General features: G+C 55.2%; 1 protein-coding gene across 1 annotated transcript in view; it reads right to left on the reverse strand.

The window, feature by feature from the left end:
* Window positions 1-23353, reverse strand: part of LOC101977862 (TCF25 ribosome quality control complex subunit) — a 29426-nt gene that overhangs the window by 4313 nt on the left and 1760 nt on the right. Inside the window, 15 exon segments of the mRNA XM_078035812.1 lie at window positions 7816-7837; window positions 9019-9106; window positions 10510-10599; window positions 10602-10668; window positions 11966-12071; window positions 12197-12289; window positions 13324-13417; window positions 14108-14207; window positions 14717-14847; window positions 16420-16502; window positions 19273-19324; window positions 19327-19337; window positions 20299-20417; window positions 21123-21197; window positions 21731-21892. Of these exon segments, the coding sequence (XP_077891938.1) occupies window positions 7816-7837; window positions 9019-9106; window positions 10510-10599; window positions 10602-10668; window positions 11966-12071; window positions 12197-12289; window positions 13324-13417; window positions 14108-14207; window positions 14717-14847; window positions 16420-16502; window positions 19273-19324; window positions 19327-19337; window positions 20299-20417; window positions 21123-21197; window positions 21731-21892 (1293 nt within the window).

Raw genomic sequence — 23353 nt, forward strand, 5'->3', positions numbered from 1 at the left:
TGGGAATAAGGCGAGGGTCAGGGATGAGAAGCTGGCTGTGGGAGCAAGGCCAGGGTCAGGGATGGGGGACTGGCTGTGGGAGCAAGGCCAGGGTCAGGGATGAAGGACTGGCTGTGGGAACAAGGCCTGGGTCAGGGATAGGGAGCTGGGTGGAACAAGGACAAGGTCAGGGATGGGGAGCTGGGAGGAGAAAGGCCAAGGTCAGGGATGAGGAGCTGGGTGGAGCAAGGCCAGGGTCAGGGATGGGGAGCTGGGAGGAGAAAGGCCAAGGTCAGGGATGAGGAGCTGGGTGGAGCAAGGCCAGGGTCAGGGATGGGGAGCTGGCTGTGGAATAAGGCCAGGGTCAGGGTAGGGGCCTGGTTGTGGGAGCAAGGCCTGGGTCAGGGATGGGGGGCTGGCTGTGGGAGCAAGGCCAGGATCAGGGATGGGAACCTGGGTAAAGCAAGGCCAAGGTCAGGGATGGGGAGCTGGCTGTGGGAGCAAAGCTAGGGTCAGGGATGGGGGGCTGGGTGGAGCAAGGCCAAAGTCAGGGATGGGGAGCTGGGAGTGGGAACTAGGCCATGGTCAGGGCAGAGGACTGGCTGGGGGAGCAAGACCAGGGTCAGGGATGGAGTTGGGTGGAGCAAAGCGAAGGTCAGTGATGGGGAGCTGGGTGTGGGAACAAGGCCTGAGTCAGGGATGGGGACCTGGGTGAGCAAGGCCTGGGTCAGGAATAGGAGACTGGCTGTGGGAGCAAAGCCAGGGTCAGGGATGAAGAGCTGCGTGGAGCAAGACCAAGGTCAGGGATGGGAAACTGGGTGGAGCAAGGCCAGGGTCAGGAATGGAGAGCTGGCTTTGGGAATAAGGCCAGGGTCCAGGCAGGGGGCTGGCTGTGGGAGCAAGGCCTGTGTCAGGGATGAGGAGCTGGGTGGAGCAAGGCCAAGGTCAGGGATGGGGAGCTGGGTGGAGCAAGGCCAAGGTCAGGGATGGGGAGCTAGGTGGAGCAAGACCTGTGTCAGGGATAGGAAGCTGGCTGTGGGAGCAAGCCTGGGTCAGGGATGGGGAGCTGGGTAGAGCAAGGCCTGGGTCAGGGATGGAGGGCTGGCTGTGGGAGCAAGGCTTGGGTCAGGGATTGGGGGCTGGCTGTGGGATCAAGGCCTGGGTCAGGGATGGGGAGCTGGGTGAAGCAAGGCCAAGGTCAGAGATGGGGGGCTGACTTTGGGAGCAAGCCTTTGTCAGGGATGGGGGGCTGGCACTGGGAGCCAGACCTGGGTCAGGGATGGGGAGCTGGGTGGAGCAAGGCCAGCGTCAGGGATGGGGAGCTGGGTGGAACAAGGCCAGGGTCAGGGATGGGGGACTGGCTGTGGGAGCAAGACCAAGGTCAGGGATAAGGAGTTAGCTGTGGGAGCAAGGCCTGGGTCAGGGTTGGAGAACTGGGTGGAGCTAGTCCTGCTTCAGGGATGGGCGACAGGCTGTGGGAGCAAGGCCAGGGTCAGGGATGGAGAGCTGGGTGGAGAAAGGCCTGGATCAGGGATGGCTGAGGGATCAAGGCCTCGGTCAGGGATGGGGAGTTGGGTGAGCAAGGCCAAGGTCAGAGATGGGGGTTGGCATTGGGAGCAAGCCTGTGTCAGGGATGGGGAGCTGGGTGGAGCAAGGCCTGGGTCAGGGATGGGGAGCTGGGTGGAGCAAGGCCAGGTCAGGGATGGGAGCTGCTTGGAGCAAAGCCTGGGTCAGGGATTGGGGACTGGCTGTGGGAACAAGGCCTGGGTCAGGAATGAGGAGTTGGGTGGAGCAAGGCCAAGGTCAGGGATGGGGAGCTGGGTGAAGCAAGGCCTGGGTCAGGGATTGGGGACTGGCTGTGGGAACAAGGCCATTTTCAGGGATGTGGGACTGGCTTTGGGAGCAAGGCCTGGGTCAGGGATGGGGGACTGGCTGTGGGAACAAGGCCTGGGTCAGGGATGAGGAGCTGGGTGGAGCAAGGCCAGCGTCAGGGAAGGGGAGCTGTGTGGATCAAGACCTGGGTCAGGGTTGGGAGCTGCGTGGAGCAAGGCCAGTGTCAGGGATTGCGGGCTGGGTGGAGGAAGGCCAAGGTCAGGGATGGGGAGTTGGGTGTGGGAACTAGGCCATTGTCAGGTCAGGGGACTGGCTGTGGGAGTAAGACCTGGGACAGGGATGGGAGTTCGGTGGAGCAAGGCCATGGTCAGGGATGGGGAGCTGGATGTGGGAGCAAGACCTGGGTCAGGGATGCCGAGCTGCATAGAGCAAAGCCTAGGTTAGGGGTAGGGTACTGGCTGTGGGAGCAAGGCAAGGGTCAGGGATGGAGAGCCGGGTAGAGCAAGGCTTGGGTCAGGGATGAGGAGCTGGGTGGATCAAGACCTGGGTGAGGGATGAGGAGCTGGGTGGAGCAATGCCATGGTCAGGGATGGGGAGCTGGCTGTGGGAACAAGCCTGGGTCATGGAGGGGAGAAGGGTGGTGCATGGCTTGGGTCAGGGATTGGGGGCTGCCTGTGGGATCAAGGCCTTGGTCAGGGATGAAGAGCAGGGTGGAGCAAGGCCAAGTTTAGAGATGGGTGGCTGGCTTTGGGACCAATCCTGTGTCAGGTATGGGGAGCTGGGTGGAGCAAGGCCTGGGTAAGGGATGGGGGGCTTGCTCTGGGAGCAAGACCTGGGTCACGGATCGGGAGCTGGGTGGAGCAAGGCCAGGGTCAGGGATGGGGAGCTGTGTGGAACAAGGCCAGGGTCAGGGATGGGGTATTGGCTGTGGGAGCAAGGCCAGGTTCAGGGATGGGGGACTGGCTTTGGGAGCAAGGCCAGGGTCTGGGTTGGAGCAAGGCCAAGGTCAGGGATGGGGAGCTGGCTGTGAAAGCAAGGCCTGGGTCACGGTTGGGGCACTGGGTGGAGGCAGGCCTGCCTCAGGGATTGGGGACTGGCTCTGGTAGCAAGGCCAGGGTCAGGGATGGAGAGCTGGGTGGAGAAAGGCCTGGATCAGAGATGGGGGGCTGGCTGTGGGATCAAGGCCTGGGTCAGGAATGGGGGACTGGCTGTGGGAATAAGGCCTGGGTCAGGGATGGGGAGCTGGGTGGAGCAAGGCATGGGTCAGGGATGGGGGACTGGCTGTGGGATCAAGGCCTGGGTCAGGGATCGGGTGCTGGATGGAGCAAGTCTAGGGTCAGGGATGGAAGCTGGGTGGAGCAAAGCCTGGGTCAGGCATTGGGGACTGGCTGTGGGAAGAAGGCCTGGGTCAGGGATGAGGAGCTGGGTGGAGCAAGGCCAAGGTCAGGAATGGGGAGCTGTGTGGATCAAGACCTGCATCAGGGTTGGGAGCTGGGTGGAGCAAGGCCAGGGTCAGGGATTTAGAGCTGGCTGTGGGAGCAAGCCTGGGTCAGAGATGGGGAGCTGGGTGGAGCAATGCCTGGGTCAGGATTGGGTAGCTGGTTGTGGAGCAAGGCCAGGGTCAGGAATGGGAGGCTGGGTGGAGTAAGGCCAAGGTCAGGGATGGGGAGCTGGGTGTTGGAACTAGGCCATGGTCAGGACAGGGGACTGGCTGTGGGAGCAAGACCTGGGACAGGGATGGGAGTTGGGTGAAGCAAGGCCAAGGTCAGTGATGGGGAGCTGGATATGGGAGCAAGACCTGAGTCAGGGATGGGGAGCTGGGTAGAGCAAAGGCTGGGTCAGGGTTAGGGGACTGGCTATGGGAGCAAGGCCAGTGTCATGGATGGGGAGCCGGGTGGAGCAAGGCCTGGATCAGGGATGGGGGACTGGCTGTGGTAACATGGCCTGGGTCAGGGTTGAGAAGATAGGAGGAGCAAGGCCAAGGTCAGGGATGGGGAGGTGGGTGAATCAAGACCTGGGTCAGGGATGAGGAGCTAGGTAGAGCAAGGCCAGGGTCAGGGTGGGGAGCTGGCTGTGGGAGCAAGCCTGGGTCAGAGATGGGGAGCTGGGTGGAGCAAGGCCTGGGTCAGGGAATAGGAGCTGGCTGTGGAGCAAGGTGTGGATCAGGGATGGGGGGCTGGCTGTGGAGCAAGGCCTGGGTCAGGGGTGGGGTCTGGCTGTGGGAGCAAGGCTTGGGTCAGGGATTGGGGGCTGGTTATAGGATCAAGGCCTGGGTCAGGGATGGGGAGCTGGGTGGAGCAAAGCCAAGGTCAGAGATGTGGGCCTGGCTTTGGGAGCAATCCTGTGTCAGGAATGGGGAGCTGGGTGCAGAAAGGCCTGGGTAAGGGTTGGGGGACTGGCTGTGGGAGCAATAACTGGGTAAGGGATGGTGAGCTGGGTGGAGCAAGTTCAAGGTCAGGGATGTGGAGGTTGCTGTGGGAGCAAGGCCTGGGTCAGGGATCGGGGGCTGGGTGTAGAAATAAGGCCAGTGTCAGGGATGGGGAGCTGGGTGGATCAAGGCCTGGGTCAGAGATGGGTACCTGGGTGGAGCAAGGCCAGGGTCAGGGATGGGGAGCTGGTTGGAGCAAGGCCTGGGTCAGGGATGGGGAGCTGGCTGTGGAGCAAGGCCTTGGTTAGGTATGGGCGACTGGCTGTGGTGCAAGGACTGGGTCTGGGATGGGCGGCTGGCTGTGGGAGCAAGCCTGGGTCAGGGATGGGGAGCTGGGTGGAGCAAGGCCTGGGTCAGGGATGGGGGGCTGGCTATGAGAGCAAGACCTGGGTCAGGAATGGGGAGCTGGGTGGAACAAGGCCTGGGTTAGGGATGGGGGGCTGGCTATGGGAGCAAGACCTGGGTCAGGGATGGGGAGCTGGGTGGATCAAGGCCTGGGTCAGGGATGGGCCGCTGGTTGTGGGAGCAAGGCCTGGGTCAGGGATGGGGAGCTGGGTGTGGGAACTAGGCCATGGTCAGGTCAGGGGACTGGCTGTGGGAGCAAGACCTGGGACAGGGATGGGAGTTCGGTGGAGCAAGGCCAAGGTCAGGGATGGGGGGCTGGATGTGGGAGCAAGCCCTGGGTCAGGGATGCGGAGCTGGGTAGAGCAAAGCCTGGGTTAGGGATAGGGGACCGGCTGTGGGAGCAAGGCCAGGGTCAGGGATGGAGAGCTGGGTGGATCAAGGCCTTTTGTCAGGGAATAGGTGCTATGTGGAGCAAGGCCAAGGTCAGGGATGAGGAGCTGGGTGGATCAAGACCTGGGTCAGGGATGAGGAGCTGGGTAGAGCAAGGCCTGGGTAAGGGATTGGGGGCTGGTTCTGGGAGCAAGACCTGGGTCAGTGATGGGGAGCTGGGTGGAGCAAGGCCAGGGTCAGGGATGGGGTACTGGCTGTGGGAGCAGGCCAGATTCAGGGATGGGGGACTGGCTTTGGGAGAAAGGCCAGGGTCTGGGTTGGGGAGCTGGGTGGAGCAAGGCCAAGGTCAGGGATGGGGAGCTGGCTGTGGGAGCAAGGCCTGGGTCAGGGTTGGGGCTCTGGGTGGAGCCAGGCCCGCCTCAGGGATGGGGGACTGGCTGTGGGAGCAAGGCCAGGGTCAGGGATGGAGAGCTGGGTGGACAAAGCCTGGATCAGGGATGGATGGCTGGCTGTGGGATCAAGGCCTGGGTCAGGGATGGGGAACTTTGTGGAGCAAGGCCAAGGTCAGAGATGGGGGGCTGGCATTGGGAGCAAGCCTGTGTCAGGGATGGGGAGCTGAGTGGAGCAAGGCCTGGGTCAGGGATGGGGGGCTGGCTCTGGGAGCAATACCTGGGTCAGGCATGGGGAGCTGGGTGGAGAAAGGACTGTGTCAGGGATGGAGAGCTGGGTGGAGCAAGGCCTGGGTCAGGGATGGGGGACTGGCTGTGGGATCAAGGCCTGGGTCAGGGATGGGGAGCTGGGTGGAGCAAGGCCAGGGTCAGTGATGGGAGCTGGGTGAAGCAAAGCCTGGGTCAGGCATTGGGGACTGGCTGTGGGAACAAGGCCTGGTTCAGAGATGAGGAGCTAGGTGGAGCAAGGCCAAGGTTAGGGATGGGTAGCTGGCTGTGGGAGCCAGCCTGGGTCAGAGATGGGGAGCTGGGTGGAGCAAGGCCTGGATCAGGGATGGGGAGCTGGTTGTGGAGCAAGGCCAGGGTCAGGGATGTGGGGCTGGGTGGAGTAAGGACAAAGTCAGGGATGAGGAGCTGGGTGTTGGAACTAGGCCATGGTCAGGGCAGGGGACTGTCTGTGGGAGCAAGACCTGGGACAGGCATGGGAGTTGGGTGGAGTAAGGCCAAGGTCAGGGATGGGGAGCTGGATGTGGGAGCAAGACCTGGGTCAGGGATGGGGAGCTGGGTAGAGCAAAGGCTGGGTCAGGAATAGGGGACTGGCTGTGGGAGCAAGGCCAGGGTCAGGGATGGGGAGCCGGATGGAGCAAGGCCTGGGTCAGGGATGGGGGGACTGGCTTGGTAACAAGGCCCGGGTCAGGGATGAGGAGCTAGGTGGAGTAAGGCCAAGGTCAGGAATGGGGAGCTGGGTGGATGAAGACCTGGGTCAGGGATGAGGAGCTGGGTGGAGCAAACCAGGGTCAGGGTGGGGATCTGGCTGTGGGAGCAAGCCTGGGTCAGAGATGGGAAGCTGGTTGGAGCAAGGCCTGGGTCAGGGCATGGGAGCTGGCTGTGGAGCAAGGTGTGGATCAGGAATGGGGGGCTGACTGTGGGAGCAAGGCTTGGGTCAGGGACTGGCGGCTGGCTGTGGGATCAAGCCCTGGGTCAGGGATGTGGTGCTGGGTGGAGCAAAGCCAAGGTCAGAGATGGGGGGCTGGCTTTGGGAGCAAGCCTGTGTCAGGGATGGGGAGCTCGGTGCAGCAAGGCCTGAGTAAGGGTTGGGGGTTAGCTGTGGGAGCAATACCTGGGTAAGGGATGGGGAGCTGGGTGGAGCAAGTTTAAGGTCAGGGATGTGGAGCTTGCTGTTGGAGCAAGGCCTGGGTCAGGGATCGGGGGCTGGGTGTGGGAATAAGTCCAGGGTCAGGGATGGGGAGATGGGTGGAGCCAGGCCTGGGTCAGGGATGGGGTACTGGCTGTGGGAGAAAGGCCAGGTTCAGGGATGGAGAGCTGGGTGGAGCAAGGCCTTGGTCAGGGATGGGTAACTGGCTGTGGGACCAAGGCCTGGGTCCGGGATGGGGAGCTGGGTGGAGCAAGTCCAATGCCAGGGATGAGGAGTTGGGTGGAGCAAGGCTAGGGTTAGTGATGGGGCGCTGGCTGTGGGAATAAGGCCAGGGTCCGGGCAGGGGGCTGGCTGTGGGAGCAAGGCCTGGGTCAGAAATTGGGAGTTGGGCAGAGCAACGCCAAGATCAGGGATGGGGAGCTGGGTGGATCAAGGCCTGGGTCAGAGATGGGGACCTGGGTGGGGCAAGGCCACGGTCAGGGATGGGGAGCTGGCTGTGGAGCAAGCCCTTGGTTAGGGATGGCTGGCTGGCTGTGGTACAAGGACTGGGTCTGGGACAAGGCGCTGGCTGTGGCAGCAAGCCTGGTTCAGGGACGGGGAACTGGGTGGAGCAAGGCCTGGGTCAGGGATGGGGGACTGGCTATGGGAGCAAGACCTGGGTCAGGGATGGGGAGCTGGGTGGAGCATGTCCAAGGTCAGGGATAGGGAGCTGGCTGTGGGAGGAAGGCCAGAGTTATGGATGGGGAGCTGGGTGTAGCAAGGCCAAGGTCACGGATGGGGCGCTGGCTGTTGAGCAAGACCTGGGTCAGGGATGGGGAGCTGGGTGGAGCAAGGCCAAGGTCAGGGATGGGGAGCTGGCTGTGGGAGCAAGGCAAGGGTCAGGGATCGGGAGCTGGTCGGAGCAAGGCCTGGGTCAGAGATGGGGGACTGGCTGTGAGAGGAAGACCAGGGTCAGGGATGGGGGACTGGGTGGAGCAAGGCCAAGGTCAGGAATGGGGAGCTGGGTACAGCAAGGCCAGCGTAAGGGCAGGGGGCTGGCTGTGGGAGCAAAGCCAAGGTCAGGGATAGGGAGCTGGCTGTGGGAGCAACATCAGGGTGCAGGATGAGGGCTGGCTTTGGGAGCAATGCCTGAGCCATGGTGGGGCCTGACTGTGGGAGCAAAGCCTGTGAGCAGACCCCCCAGCAGGACCTTCTGGAGCAAAAAGAGGCTGTCTCTCAGCTACTGATGGATAGTTCACCTCCGGAAGGGAGGGTATACAGGTCTGGACTTTGAATTGGTGCTGTCTGCGCTCCTCAGCTGACTGAGTTGCTCAGTGTACATGTGTGTCTGCAGAGAGCAAGTGCAGAGGACGAAGGCTGCCTAGGGGACGGGGATTCTGGGGTGGACCCCCATAACATGTTTTTCTTTCATTTATGTTTTCTGTTTATTTCTGGTACTGGGGATTGAACCCAGGGGTACTCTACCACTAAGCCACATCCCCAGCCTTTTTATTTTACATATCTTATATATATATTTAGTTCTAAATGGACACAATATCTTTATTTTATTATTATTTTTATGTGGTACTGAGGATCAAACCCAGTGCCTCACAAGTTCATGGCAAGTGCTCCACCACTGAACCACAACTGCAGCCCCCTTTATTTTTCCTTTGAGACAGGGTCTCGCTGAGTTGTTGAGGCTGGATCCCCCTCCTCAGCCTCCAGCATTGCTGGCATCATAGGCTGTGCCACTACACCTGGCTGTCTCCTCTGTATTTTTATGAGAAACATGAAAAAGGTGATATATGCCAATGCAGAATGTGGAACATACAAGAAACGAGAGCCCCTCTGCCCACAGTCAGTGCCTGTGGGTCATGCTGTCTGACCTTAAGCCCTGCTGCCCACTCCTGTCAAAAGGCATCAGGTGAACCTCATGTCTTAGGCCAGAGGCCATTTACTTGACCCACCAGTGTTTCTCTTCAGACGTAAGGTGACCCATATGTGGACAGACTCCAGGTCTTCCTTAAGGGACAGTAACCAACATCCCCAGGGGTTTCCTGTCTCCAAGATTGCCACCAGGCTGAAGAAGGTTTCCAGGAGACAGAGCTACACACACACCCTGACCCTGCAGAGCAGAGCACACCTGCCACCCCTCCACTGCCCTGAAGGTAAGCGAGGGCCCCCAGGAGTCGACGAGGATGCCCACCAGGTGTTATCCCAGCAGGGCACCAAGGCTCTACCTTATCTCAGCATCTGGTCCAAAGAAGCGGTGATTGGAGACAGTGGCATCGGGCCACACACTGCAGTACTCGAGCAAGAGCATGAGGACTGCAGGAGGAAGCAGAGGCTCAGGTGCTCAGTGGCCAGGACAAGGACCCGGGGCCCTGTGGGCCCTGATCACAGACATGACTGGAGTCATGACGTCACAGAGGCTGCAAGGCCACGGGGTCCTTGAGTCTGACCAGCGTTCTGAGCTGCTGCAGCGGGAGTGGCTGAGGATGGGGGTCCACAAAGGATGAGCAGGTACCTCTCTGCACCCTGGAGACAGACCCTTGTCCTCCAAGTGCCCTTCCACATCTCAGGGAGACTTGCCATCACCCTTCAAGCATGAGCAACAGACCCTAGGACAGACTGATGGGAGTGGGTCGGCCAGTGCCCTGGAGGAGGTGACCCCACAGGGCCCCAGCGTAAGGACAGTGGCCAACACATGGTCACGGGCTCTGAGTGTCCAGTCCTCTGGGTCAGGGCCTCTCCAGCTCTAGTACTGTCCCCATGCAGTACTCTCCGGCTGAGTAGGCAGGGCTTCCCTACACTGCCCACATGCCAAGACCCTGCCAGAGGCAGCTGCTGGGAATGCCGGCCTACCAACTGTCTCCCAGGGACAAGCCGTAGTAGGGTCTCTCCTGAGGGATAGCCATGGCAGCTCTGTTATTCAACGTGGGCCCTGTGGCTCTGTGTACCCCACCTTGGCTGGCCTACCGAGGGCTCCCAGTTGCATCGAACCCAAGGGGGACAGAGGTGGCTGCTGGGATGATGGGCTGAGCCCTGAGTTGGTGAGCTGGCTCTGCTCCTGACAGGGAGCTCTGGACACTGCAGGTGGGTCTGCCTGTGCTCGCGTCCACCCAGTGCTGGGGCCTCTCCATGGCTTCATCAGAGCCAACAAAGCAGTGCTGACTCTGGGACTTCCCCTCAGAGGGGCAGTCACCGATTGTGTGCACACCTCTGTCACAAAAAACACTCCTACCCTCAAGCACAAGGACGGCCTCCTCTAGAGGGTCACTTCCTGCGTGCTTGTGGAGAAGGTTCCCTACCTGCCACCTGAGTAGGTAGCATCCCCCTGGACCTGCCCTGGGTGCAGATAGAGGCCTAGTGTGGCGGGGGGGCACCCTGGAAATGCAGGGCCATGCCACATACTGCCTGTGGATCAGGTCCAGGCCCCGCTCAACCCTCTGCTGCTGTTTCTCTCCCTAACACTAAACACCAATGTGCATACCCTGTATCTCTCTCCTGCCCTGTAACTAACAGCAAAGTTAGTGGACATACAGTTTGTCCCTCACCCAAATCCCCCTCCCACCTGGCTGGCATGCAGTTGGCCCGCTGAGGTGGATAATCAGCTAATCAGCAGTTTTTAGGCTGGCTGGAGAACACATCTTTCTTTAAGCACAAGGCAGGGCTGGGACCAGGTCTCCACCCGCAGGAAGAACCACTGCACAGGCCAGCGTGGTACCTACCTCCAGGGAACATGGTGAGTGCCTGCTGGATCAAGAGGGAGGCCTTCTCTCTGGCAAAGCTGAGCTCATGCTGGGTGAGGTCTGTCTGTGACTCAATAGGAAGTATGCCAATGGAACCGAGAAGGCAAAATTTGGGAGCTGCAACAGGTTCCGATGAGCCTACAAGGGAGCAAGAGGCCAGGTGAGGGGCCTGCCCTCTGTGAGGACCAGGTGCACCACAGTGAGCTGACAAAGCGGGCCACCCCCACACCTGGATGGAGGACTTGCTCCACCTGGGGGTCTTCAATGTGCAGAAGGACAACGTCAGTGGTAAAAGAGCTCTGTTGAGCCCCTCAGGCTCAGCACTGTGGGGGACAGGAGCGACTCCCTCTCCCCACACAGCAGGGTCCAGAGTTAAGGCAGCCAAGCTAGGACTGCCCCCACCTAGAGGGGTCACTATCCTCTTCAAACATTTCCCCGCCTTTCTCTGTGTGCGATGTAACAGACATGATCTACTCCATGCTTTTCCATTAACAGGGAATGCTCATCTCCACAGAGTTCTGTAATCTTATAAACCACCACAAACATTCTTCTGTGGCTGGTGCTGGGGACCCCGTGGGTTTCTTATAGCCATTCTCCTGAGCTCCTGGAATCTCTGTAAACTAGATCCCTAGAAGTGAGACTTCTTGGCCAACTGTATAAAGAGTTATGTGATTTTAAATGATTTACCTGTTTTTCATTACTTATTTTTTATGAAAAATGTATTTCTTTATTCACGAAAAATATGTACTGTGAAAAGTTCAAGCAGAAAAGTAGAACAAGTACAGGCTCCTCCCCCTCCTCCCCTTCTAGGCCTGAGCCCCCTCTGGACAAGCTCTGTTCAGCTGTTTGTCCCACTCAGTTTGCAGCAGCTACACTAAAGCGAGAAGTGAGACTGATCTTCACACGTGGAGCCTGACCCAAAACACCTATACTGCTGCTTTGACTTGTGTGCAAACCCCACCTGTAGCAAGATAGTGTATGCTCTATAGCACTCAGTGGAGCCCAAGACAAACCCCACTCTCCTGTGTCTGGGGGGCCCAGGATGGCAGGTGGCATTTATGTGCGACTCTGACCTGGAACATGTAACCAATCATGACTACCCAGACTGTCGTCCCCACACTCAGGACCTAGGGTCCCTGTCAGCCCTGCATCACAACTTCCCTCACTGAGTGGCTGTCCCTTTCTGTGCCTAGCACGCCCAGCTCTGTGGTCTTCCTGACTGTCCATTACTAAGTACCATCTCTACACGCACACTCGATGCAGTTGTGTGCTCATCTTGGGGTTCTGATGCCAGGCTGCTTCCCTCTGGAAAGATCTGATTCTGCTCAACAGCAGAATTGAGGGAGACTAAAGGGCAGGAGGCCCCTGGAACCCACCCTGGCTCTGCTTCATGGCCTCACCATGGCTACTAGTCACACTGCAAGCGCACACCTACCTCCCATTCCTGGAAGAGGTGGATCAAGTACTCATAGTTTTGGGCCCGCAAGGCCAGGTGGTCGACAAGCAGCAGCATGCACAGCGGGTCCTCGTGTGGCTCAAGGCTTCGCAGGCAGCACAGTGAGGGAAGAGCAAAGAGAGCAAGGAAAATGTCAGGGCCTAGGGTCTCTGCAGCCCAGAAGCCCCTGCCATGAGGACTGGCAGGAGTGGATCCCTGGTGGACACTCACCTTAGGATGAGCTTGCAGAACTCCAGTGTGGTGCGCGGGCAGCCACGCTTCTCCAGGAAGCTCATCTGCTTGTAGAGGGCCAGGTAGAAGCTCCTACATCCAAAAAGGTCCATGTGAGTTCAAGTGGCAGCAAACAGCAGAGCAGCCTCTGAGAGCCACCTGGCTCCACGCCAGTGTCCAGGTCATCATACGAGTCTGCGAATGCCTTTTGTGTCTGGGGAGAAGCTTTGTGTATGCCGCCTGAAGAGCTGAACACACACAAATGTACTGAAAGTATTTAAAAAATTTTTGTTGTTGGGGCTGGGATTGTGGCTCAGCTGTAGAGCGCTCGGCTAGCACAGGTGGGACCCGGGTTTGATCCTCAGCACCACATTAAAAAAGGCACTGTATTGTGTCCATCTACACCTAAAAAATAAATATTTTAAAAAAGGTTTTAAAAAAATTTTGTTGTTGTTGTAGATGGACAGAATACTTTTTATTTTATTTATTTTTATGTGGTGCTGCTGAAGATCAAACCAGTGCTTCTCATGTGCTAGGCAAGAGCTCTGCCACTGAACTACAGCCTCAGCTCCCTGAAAACCAAGCTTTTTGAAATCATTATCTTGCTTTTGGTTTGCTACTTGTTATTAAAGGGAAATGAGCTAAAAACGGTTATAATTATGATCTTAATTTACATTCAAATTTCAATGGCGCTACTGTTGGGTACATAAAGCTATGTGACTTTAGTCATCCTGTAGACTTATTTTTAGAACTGAGAGTTTACTAGAAAAAGAAACCAGTGGAGAAAGTCTAGACAGAGTGCCCAGTATAGCCACGTTGCTGCACTGAGACAGGGCATGGTGGCCATAAGGTGGGGGCCATGCCACAGCCAAGCAGCGCTGCCCAGAGCAGCAAGAATACACACAGGACAGCAGGAAGACTGCTGCGGTCATGCAGGCTTGCCTCGGGGCTGATGCCAGAGGTGGTCAGCACAGAAATGATATAAGGCAGAGCATAGACCCAGGTCTGCTCTGTCAGGCTGAATCTGACTTAAGCATCACTGATTTAAGAATCAAGACACAGGCCTGTGAGGCCTGTAGAAGTATCCCAGGCCACAGGGAGGGCTGCCCTCAGGAGAGGCGGCTCACCTGTTCTCAGGTGTGCGGTAGTCCAGCTGGCATGTGCCACTGGTGAGACTGAACAGGGGGTGGAAGGCACACTCCATGCTGTACAGCGCTCGCTCTGTGGGCAGCAACACAGAGGCAGGAGTCAGCCACAGTAGGCGCCTGCAACTCCCAAGACCCCAAACAAGCGAAGCACTGGAAAGAAGGGGTCACAGAATTGGGACCCTGCAATGGGACCTCCTAGGTTTCCCTGGTGCCACGGCATTAATTGCAGCCACAGAACATGTGAGCCTGAATGAGAAATGCCCTCGACACCATGGGGTGCAACTGCCACATGTCCTGTTCATGCCCAGTCCCCAGGTGATACAAACACGGCCCAGATGCCCACAGCAGCATGCGTGCACACACGGAAGAGCAACCAGAACCACCACTGATGACGGATACGCCAACCACGTCTGTCCAAAGGGGGAGTACTATCCAGCCAAGAGCACACGCAAACCTGGGTCACACCACACATGGGGCACACAACCATGGGCAGAGACCATGCACAGTGCTTCCACTGAATGGCTCCCCACACAGGTAGGGCCACGGAGAGTCTGACCAGAAGTCAGGGGTTCTGGGGCCTGGGGGAAGATAGAAGATGGCAGGCTGTTTTCCTGGAATGGACTGCAGTGATGGCTGCCCAGTTCCGGGACACACTAAACCAGGCATGACACACCTTCCACAAAGTGCTACATGACAACGTCCCGCCACCTGCATCTGCTCTAGTGGCGAGAACAGGCAGGCTGCACTGCCTACTGGGTCTCACCTATGAGGTCTCGTGCCATCTCCTGATCCTCTTGAAAGCGGTAGGCATCACTGAGCTGCAGGAGTGAGTCCACATGGTAGGGGCTTGTCTGGAGCAGAATCTACCAGAAAAGAAGGGCAGCTCTGGAGGAAGGTCACAGGCAGGGACCCAAAGGACACCCCTGCAGTCCACCAGGACCTGTGCACACCAGGAGAGATGATCACCAGGTGACAGACGAAATTCCCTTTGGACTCCAGGTGTGCACTGCTATTACCCAGCCAAGGCCTGGACCTGGCTCCAGGTGGGAACTGGGGAAACTGCCTGCCCAGTGGGGCTGTATTCGCTCCCAGGTCTCAGGACAGAGGACTGAAAGCAAGCAGGTTCCCGCCCCCCCTACGTGGGGGACATGGGGCCAGCAGGATCTACATGCTCCCCCTACCTCCCCAGTGAGGCCCAAGACAGAGGCAGCACCTGGGAAGGACCATAGTGCCACTACACGCAGCTCCCAGCAGGAGAGCACCTGAGTGCCAAGTCTTCACAGTGCCCCTCGGGTCCGGAGGCCCCACTGCCAAGGGAGCAGCTGCCCGGGCACTCGCCCTCCACCCACTGGCAGCTGTGGGGCCCACATACCACAAGGTTGTTTGGCTCCATGGACTCCACGGCCACCAGGAACTTGTGCTGTGCCTGCTGGTACTCCTCACTGTGTTCAAACACAAAGAAGGAACGCCCTTTTTTCGATTCCAACAGCCACATAGACAGACCTGGCAGGTGAGAGTGCACAGAGAGGGTGTGCTGGATGCCAGGACATGGCGCCTCTACAGAGCACAGTAGCCCCAATGGTCTCCCTTGTGCTGTTCTCAGAAAGGACTCTGTGATACCAACCCACTCGATCTGAGGGGTCTCACAGGTCACCCAGGCCTGGGGCTGGGCTGCCTCTGGGCCAGAGGCTGACGTCCAGGGACTCTCTCAGAACACCTGGGCCTGCTTCCCACTGCTTCCTTGGGCTGTCCCGGGAGCTGGCCTCCGTTTGCTTTCCACAAAGACTCACTTCTGTATAGAATTCAGATGAGCTCTGGGAAAGGATGGAGCCGAAGTGGCCCAGGACAACAAACCTCAGGGATGGGAGCATGGAGGTCCATCTGGGTGCCCGATCACGTCTGGTTGGGACCAGCAGCCAGGGTGGCTGTGAGGGGCTGGGGCAGGAGGCGAGCAGTGGGCACAGGGCCAGGTCAGAGGCCTTGGCCATGTGTAACCCCTGACCAAATATGGTTCTGCTCCTTTTGTGTGACTGTGTGGAGGGACCATTTCCTCTGGTTAACCTGAAAAACTCAGTCTGCTAAGACAACCGCTAAATGGCCAATGGTTCTCATGGGCTTCCCCTGAGCTACTCCATCCTGAGAGCCCGGCCCAAGGTCCAAGTCCTGCAGATTGAGACAATGAGCCCCTATCTCTACCATGTTCGGGTTCCTTTGCTAGAAGGGCAAGAGACCTGGTGGAAAGAGAAGATACATGAGAGGCATCAGGGTTGATCCTACAAGTACAGGTCCCGAACTCCCAGGCGATCCTCACTGGAAGTCCAAGGGGATTCTTCTAGAATCCCCAACCCCACAGGCACAGCAGGTGAGGTGCGTTGGTTACCACCCTCCACACATGTCCTCTACACACCCATGACCTCTTCTACAGTATGTGCCCCATCAACCTGCAGAGGGATGTCTGGATGCTTCTCTATGCTGTGTAGCCGATGCCCAGAGAGGGCATTCACTTCCTACCCTGCACCTTCTGCATGGCTGTTTTCTTTAAACATAAAACTATCATACATTATTGATTTTTTAAAATATTTTTAGTTGTAGATGGACACAATACCTTTATATTGCTTATTTAGTTTTATGTGGTGTTAGGAATCGAACCCAAGGCCTCATACATGCTAGGCAAGCGCTCTACCACTGAGCTACAACCCCAGCCCCCAAATTATCATAATGTGAAAACAAACTCAAGGGCTGAGGATACAGCTCAGCAGCAGAGCCCAGCCTGGCATGTGTGGCTTGGAGGGCTCGGGCTCAGTGCCAGCACACACACACACACACACAAAAAAAAAACACTTAAAAATGCAAGCGTCTGTTTAGCTGCTTCCTGTAGCATGGCACCCAGAGGACGAGGCAGACGGCAAGGAAGTTGAGAGCTTCTGCACAGGTCAGGCCAGCTGGGGACATACAGGCTGCTGCACCCTCAGGAACACCATACCTCACACGCAGCTGCACATGGTGCTGCAAGGCCCACCCAGAAGGCACTGAGGCCAGTGTGCCAGCCCCCTGCTGCTGGAGTGACAGACTCACCTGGCTTGCTGTACCGCGGCCAGGTGCTCTTGGGGGTTGTCAGCCACGTGCACTTGGGTTACACATGCTGCCTCTGTCGCGGCCTGGGGAGGAGGAGACAGGCACAGCTTTACCTCCACGGGCCAGGGGCCAGGCTGGCCCCCCAATCCCTCCAGCTCTCCCTGGAGGCAGAGCAGTGGGCAGGGGGGCACACAGGGAGGGAGAGCAAAGCACTGCTGCATGAAGAGGGGACCCCAGCTGCGACCTGTGCAAGCAGCTACCATCAGGTCCAGGGGAACAGGGAGGCCAATAGTCCAGCACAAAGGCAAGAGGGACAAAAAGGAAACAAAAGTGAAACCCTAGAACATGGTGCAGAGCAGGAGCTCAGGGCCACTGAAATTCCCTGAGCAAACGAGCTGCTTCCTGTGGGACAGGCTGCACAGGAGGAATGCCTGGCTGTGGCCAGAGGCAAATTAGGGAAGTGGACCTCTGACCCAGACCCCAGTAATATGACTCCAATCTTTGAAAAGGAAAACATGGAAACAATGAGGAAAACTGAGGAGGAAATTGGCATATTTCTGCAAGGAAGAAGACCGAGAGCAGAGTGTTGAGGGTCCTCAGGCACCCAGCTCCCTGCGACTCTTGTGGAGCGACAAGTTGAGGGTCCCAGGCCCCCTTTGGGCAAGAGTTCTTAGCTGCTGTTAGGGGGTCTGGCTCCCTTGCCAGGTGGCATCTTAGCCAGGCCTGGAAGGGCTGCACCCTGAGCTGAGTGATGGGATGTGGATGTGTGTAGACCAATCTCTAGGCTTTTCAACAGTGCCCTATTTCACTAAAACAAAACAAGGAATAAGGAGCTGGACTACCCGGAACAGGACAAAACAGCATCTTTCTTTTCTCAAAAAGAGACATTAAAACTGTATGAGAAGAACAAATACACAAAAAGAAAAGCATGGCCAGAGGCTGAGAGGCACAACATGGCACAACTCTGCACATGCAGCAAGCAGTGGAAAGGAAACCACCGGTGCCTGGAAGTCTACAGCATCCTGGGCACCGCCAGGTCTGTCTGAGGTGAGCTTCCAGCCAGAAGTCTAGGGGAGGAGGCAGCCCTGACGGATGCTGGAGGGAGGGTCAGGAGGAGCGACACAGGGGGGTGTGGAGACAGCACAGACAGGGGGAAGGGAGCAGACCCCATCTGTCTCAGGAGGAAGTCAGATTCCCCCCAAAGATCAGTACACAGCTATATGGAAACCCTGAATGGTCACCAGGAGGGAGGAACAGAAATGAGCTAAGGTTTGGTCTCTGAACAACAGGACAAGGGTGGGGGACCAAGAAGGAGGGAACCACAGCTTTTCACTGGACATACTTCAGTAGGACTTAAATTTTTGAAGAAACAAACAACAAAAAAGTGTGCTACTATAAAGGTAGTAAGTGAGCTGACCTGGTTACAGACCTGTGGTCCTGGCTGCCTGGGAGGCTGAGGGGGAGGCCCACGCAGACTCATGAGTGTGCGACCAGCCTGGGAAGCACGAAGGGCCTCACCTCAAAAATAGATACATAAAACTGAAATATGTGCAGGGGGCAGCTCAGAGGTGTGTGGCTCGGAGGTGTGTGGCTGTGGGTTCACTCCCTAGCACCACAAAAACTAAAAAAGAATGTAATTATTAACTAATGACTGATAATAACTATAATTTACAAAAATAAGATGATGCAAAAATGTAACACAGGGGCAGGCAGACAGACCTGGGCTGAGCAGCAGAACTCAGCCTGAGCAGCGCAGGTAGTGGCTCATGTAAGTGCTTTTCACAAATAACCCAAAACACACAGAAGTCAGAAACTCATGAGTCCTCAAACACTTAAAAACAAAAATACAAGGCAAAAACTGTAAAACACAAGGAAAGTGGGGACAAACGAAGTCTAAAAATAATCCTTGGCCCACTCATGACCCAACAGACACCAGTCAGACAAGGGTGCCACGTGCACACCTCACACAGTTTCAAGGCACTGTGTTGTCGAGGATGTAGCTGAGGACAACCGAGTGCAGGTGGGCCTCGGTGGCACCGTTCCTGGGAGGGCAGCTGGGCAAGGCGCAGGTACTCGAGGAAACCCACAGTGGGCCACTTCTTGGAGGGCTGCATGGATGCAGGGGGCCTGCAGCCAAGGTGTGGACACGCCTATCCTTGGCCTAACAAAGAACCCTGTGCATCAGGCACAGAAGACACCTGGGACTCCGACATGCCAAAGCCAGCACAGCTTCCTCGAGAGGCATGCAGAAAGGCCTGGGGACATGGCCACAGGTGATCAGAATAAGAGGGGAACATTTCTACACTGCTTCGGAGCTTTAACAAAAAGCATTCAGCTCTATAATCAGAAAACACATACTTAAAAAGACACAAGCTTCCGGATGTTTCGGTACGGAGATGGAGAGTGGAATTCCCACCTCCTAAAGAAAGTCCCAGGATGGGCCCTGACTTCCCCTGGAAAAGCCAAGGGACACTCCACTGCCTACTCACCATCAGCTGACACTGCAGAGGCTGACTAGCCAGAAACGAGTTAGGTGACATAAAACTGATCTCAGAACCCAAACTTTTTGTCATTTTTCCTGCTGGTGGAGAAACAAAATGGATCTGGCTAAAATTTCAGGATTCAAAGTTTAACAGCTTGTAGGACCTTTTTAAAAATATGGGGTGCACAGTTGAGAAGGTGTGAAACAGCCTGGCCTTCTGGCGTCTCAGCCACCTGCCCAGGCCCTGGAAAGGCTCCATCTGTCCAGTGTGGCTTTCAGTACTCTCCCCCAGGGTTTTCAATGGCTCCCCCACCCATAAGAAATGAAAGCAGGTAAAAACAGCTTGAGAATGCAGCTGCTGTGGGCCTTACCTTTGCTCCCCCAGGACCGCTCGAGCACCAAAATACCGTTTCAGTTCTGTGTCGGATTCAAGTGTCTAGAATGTGGGAAATGTGAGGAAGAAAAAATTAAGTCAGGCTTTCCTACAATGACCCGAAATTACAGAAAGCTAAGTAAGAGTGCAGCCAAAGAACAATGATTTTGGGCTTGAAAGGTGATTTCTAGGCCTGCTTTCTTTAAATCTGTCACCTGTAATAGGACCTGACCACTACTGGCCCCTTGGGGCACTCAAGGGATGCAGTGGGTCACTGCTAGGAGAGAACCTGGGGTAGGTCTCCCCTGTGGGTCCAGTGTTCATCTGCCATGCTTCGTACAGGGAACATGCACCCTGACGCGGAGTGGAGGGCCTCAATGATACAGGCAGCTTGCTTGTCAAAGCTGGCAAAGATCAGGTTTCATTAAGCACCCACCAGACCAAGAGATGGGTGATCGTCCAAGGGTGACACTACACTGGTACAGCTCAAAACGCCTCATGAGACATACAAAGGCAAGCTGTTTGGAAGTCCTGAGCTGGGCATGATGGTGCCACACCCGTGTCTACTCAGAGGCCAAGGCAGGAGGACTCCTTGGTAGAGGCTGATCTCAGCTACTTAGCAAGCCCTAAACAAGCTAACAATACCCAGTCTCAAAATCAAAAATAAAAAGGAGCCAGGTGCAGTGATGCTCAGGTATAATCCTAGCATCCAGGAAGATCGAAAATTTGAGGACCGCCTCAGCAAATTAGTGAGGCCCTAAGCAACTTGGTGAGATCCTGCCTCAAAAACATAAAAAGGGCTGGGGATATGGCTCAATGGTAAAGCACCCCTGGATTCAATTCTCAGTACCAAAAAAAAGTCCTTTGAAACACAGATGTCTTTTCCTTACTTCTTTCTCCTTTTTTTTTTCTACTTCCTAAATGTTTAATAATGAACTCTTAACACTTCCAAATAAATAAAGACAGCAAACTGTCCTCTTTCTAAATCACTCCTCCCCATCAAAATCAGAGGCCGAGGCCATACCTGTGCTCCACATACAGGACATGCTTCCTGGAGCTCAGTGGTGGGGGACCCGGGCGGCTGAGCTCACTGCCATCCTCAATCCTCTCCAAGATGTGGTCGATATCCTCCATCCCACTTTCCTAAAAGCCCAGAAGGAACTGTTAATCGCCACACTGGCTTCACTCCAAGTGCTCTGACAACCAATAACAAGGAGTTACTTTGAAAAGTTATTTGGTATGTACTTTCTAAAAGATGATCTAACTCAGAAGGAGGAGATGTATTACAGGAGGAAGCTCAGAACCATCACTAATCCAGAAGGCCCTCGGAACCATCGTGCCAGAGAGCCACACTTCATGTCTCACAGGTGAGCTCACATCCTCAGTTGAATGGAACTGGGACCTGTGACTCCAACTGAACAGCAACAAAGCTACCACCTCTCTTCAGGACGAACAATGAGACAAGGAGGATCAAGGCAAGAACAGAAACATTCTGACTGAGGGGGATCTGGTCTGTGGGCTTCCACACCCAGCACCCCTCGTGCACTGGCGGGATGAAGGCTGGGTGAACAGCAACAGGGAGCAGGCCTGGGAAGGGACTCTCCCTGCAGAGGGCAGCTGGGACACGGAGACTAGGAGTAGGCCATGACAATCAAGGAACAAAGGCGCAAATCACAAGCAAAACTGTAGGTGACTCTTCTTTGTCCTTGACCTCTTAGATAGTTATACTCCTGACAGGAAAAAATGAAGACATCAAATAAAATGGTCTTCTCCCAGCACCACCGTGAGGGACATGGCCCAAGGGGCACGGAGGGATTGGGCAGGGGCCAGTCAAGTCTGATCGCATACCGAGGCTTCTCCTGCACTGTTTTTCTTATTTTTCTGCTTCTTTTTCTTCTTCCGGAGTTTTCCACTTGCATTAGACTAATAAAAATAAGATATTCTAATCAATGGAAAGAGAAGCAAAATCTTAAAAACTGAGAACCAAAGCAGCAAGCCAGCACCACTTGGAGCACCTGCGGCCCCTCACATCCTTCTGCAGCAGGACCCTGCCCGTACCCTCTGCTGTCAGTGTGGCCTCTCTCTCCCACCCTACCCTGCTGCAGAGCTGGTCCAGGCTGCCTGGGGCACCCACCTGCTCCTGACTGGGCCAGCTCCTCTGGGCAGTGAGAAGCTCCTCAGGGACGCTTCACCAGAAGTGGCTGCTCCCAGAAGGCACAGAGCTGCCTGGAGCACATTGGGCAGCAGGCAGGGCAGGGACCTGCGTGCAGTACCCCTGGGGCCGCCACTGATCTCAAGGACTTTAGCACAAACTTCATCAGGGTTCCCACGGAATCAGCCAAAGCAAATTCAGAAAATTATACCTCCAAGAAAAACCCGACACAGGTGGCACGTGGCAGGATGCCATAGCCCTTCCCTGACATGCCAGCCTCCTTGTTACCACGGGGTCCCCATACCTGCTCCGGGGGTGCAGCCTTGGCCACATTTCCTTCCCACTTGGTCTCTGGGTTTCCATGCTGAATCCTTCCTTTGTTCCCTGACACTGCAGCATCTGTTAACACACAATCAGACTTCTCTCCGTTCACCACCAGGTCGTCCTCAAGATCCTCGATATTTATCTGGAGAAACAAGCCCAGGGCATTTCTGCACAGGGGTCACAGTGTACGTGGCGAAGTAGAGCTGAGCCAGATATGAAGGCGACTTGCCATGCCTGTCACCCCAGAGACTTTATTTGGGAGGCTGAGTCAGGAGGAAGGCAAATTTGAGGCCAGCCTGAGCAACCTCAGTGACAAAGTGAAAAATAGAGGGCTGGGGGTATAGTTTAGTGGTACATCACCCCTGAGTTCAATTCCAATACTTCAAACTAAAAAAACAAGGGGCGTATTATAAGGATTATAATTTTCTCTTTTTTTTGAGAGAGAGAGAGAGAGAATCATTTTTTAATATTTATTTTTTTTTAGTTCTCGGCAGACACAACATCTTTGTTGGTGTGTGATGCTGAGGATCGAACCCGGGCCGCACGCATGCCAGGCAAGTGCGCTACCACTTGAGCCACATCCCCAGCCCTATAATTTTCTAATATTGTTCTTGTTCATGTTAAAATAATTTTGTCCTCAAGTCTGATGAGGCAATTCTCCTTTCCCAGCCTCTAGAGTTACTGGGGTTACAGGCATGACCACTATGCCCAGCAGGGAGTTTTGTTCTTGATGAAATCAACATCAAATTACTAATTGTTGTCACCACTCTGGAAAACAGCATGGAGATTCCTCAGAAAATCTGGAGTGATACCACCATTTTACACAGTTATCCCACTCCTCAGTTTATACCCATAGGACTAAGTTCTATAATGATACAGCCACATCAATGGTGATAGCAACTCAATTCACAATAGCTAAACTATGGAACTAACCTTGGTGCCCTTCAACAGATGAAAGGACAAAGAAAATGTGATTGGTATATATATATATGTATATATATATATATATATATATATATATATATATATATACACACACACACACACACACACATGTATGTGTATATATATATATACACACACAATGAAATATAAATGTATATATTTTTATGTATGTATATAAACATATATATACTCATATACACATATGTGTGTGTGTGTGTATATATATATACACACACACACACAATGAAATATTAATCAGCTTTAAAAAAGAATAAAATTATGGCATTGCTGATAACTGGACAGAGCTGGAGAATATGATGCTAAGCAAAATAAGCCAATCTCGAAAAACCAAAGCGGAATATTTTCTCTGATATGTGAATGCTAATTCACAGCAAGTGGGAGTGGGGTGGCTAGGAATACTAGAAGCGCTCTGGATTAGATAGAGGGAGTAAAAGGAAGGGAGGGGGGATGGAGGTAGGAAGAACAGTAAAATGAATTGGACATTATAACCCTATGTGCACATATGACTACATGAACGGTGAAACTCTACATCATGTACAACCAGAAAACAAGAAGTTATACTCCGTTTATGTATGATGTGTCAAAATACATTCTTTTTTTAAAAAAAAATTTACTTTTTAGTTTTTAGATGGACACA

The sequence above is a fragment of the Ictidomys tridecemlineatus genome, unplaced genomic scaffold, assembly GCF_052094955.1.
Source record: "Ictidomys tridecemlineatus isolate mIctTri1 unplaced genomic scaffold, mIctTri1.hap1 Scaffold_103, whole genome shotgun sequence".
Classification (NCBI taxonomy): domain Eukaryota; kingdom Metazoa; phylum Chordata; class Mammalia; order Rodentia; family Sciuridae; genus Ictidomys; species Ictidomys tridecemlineatus.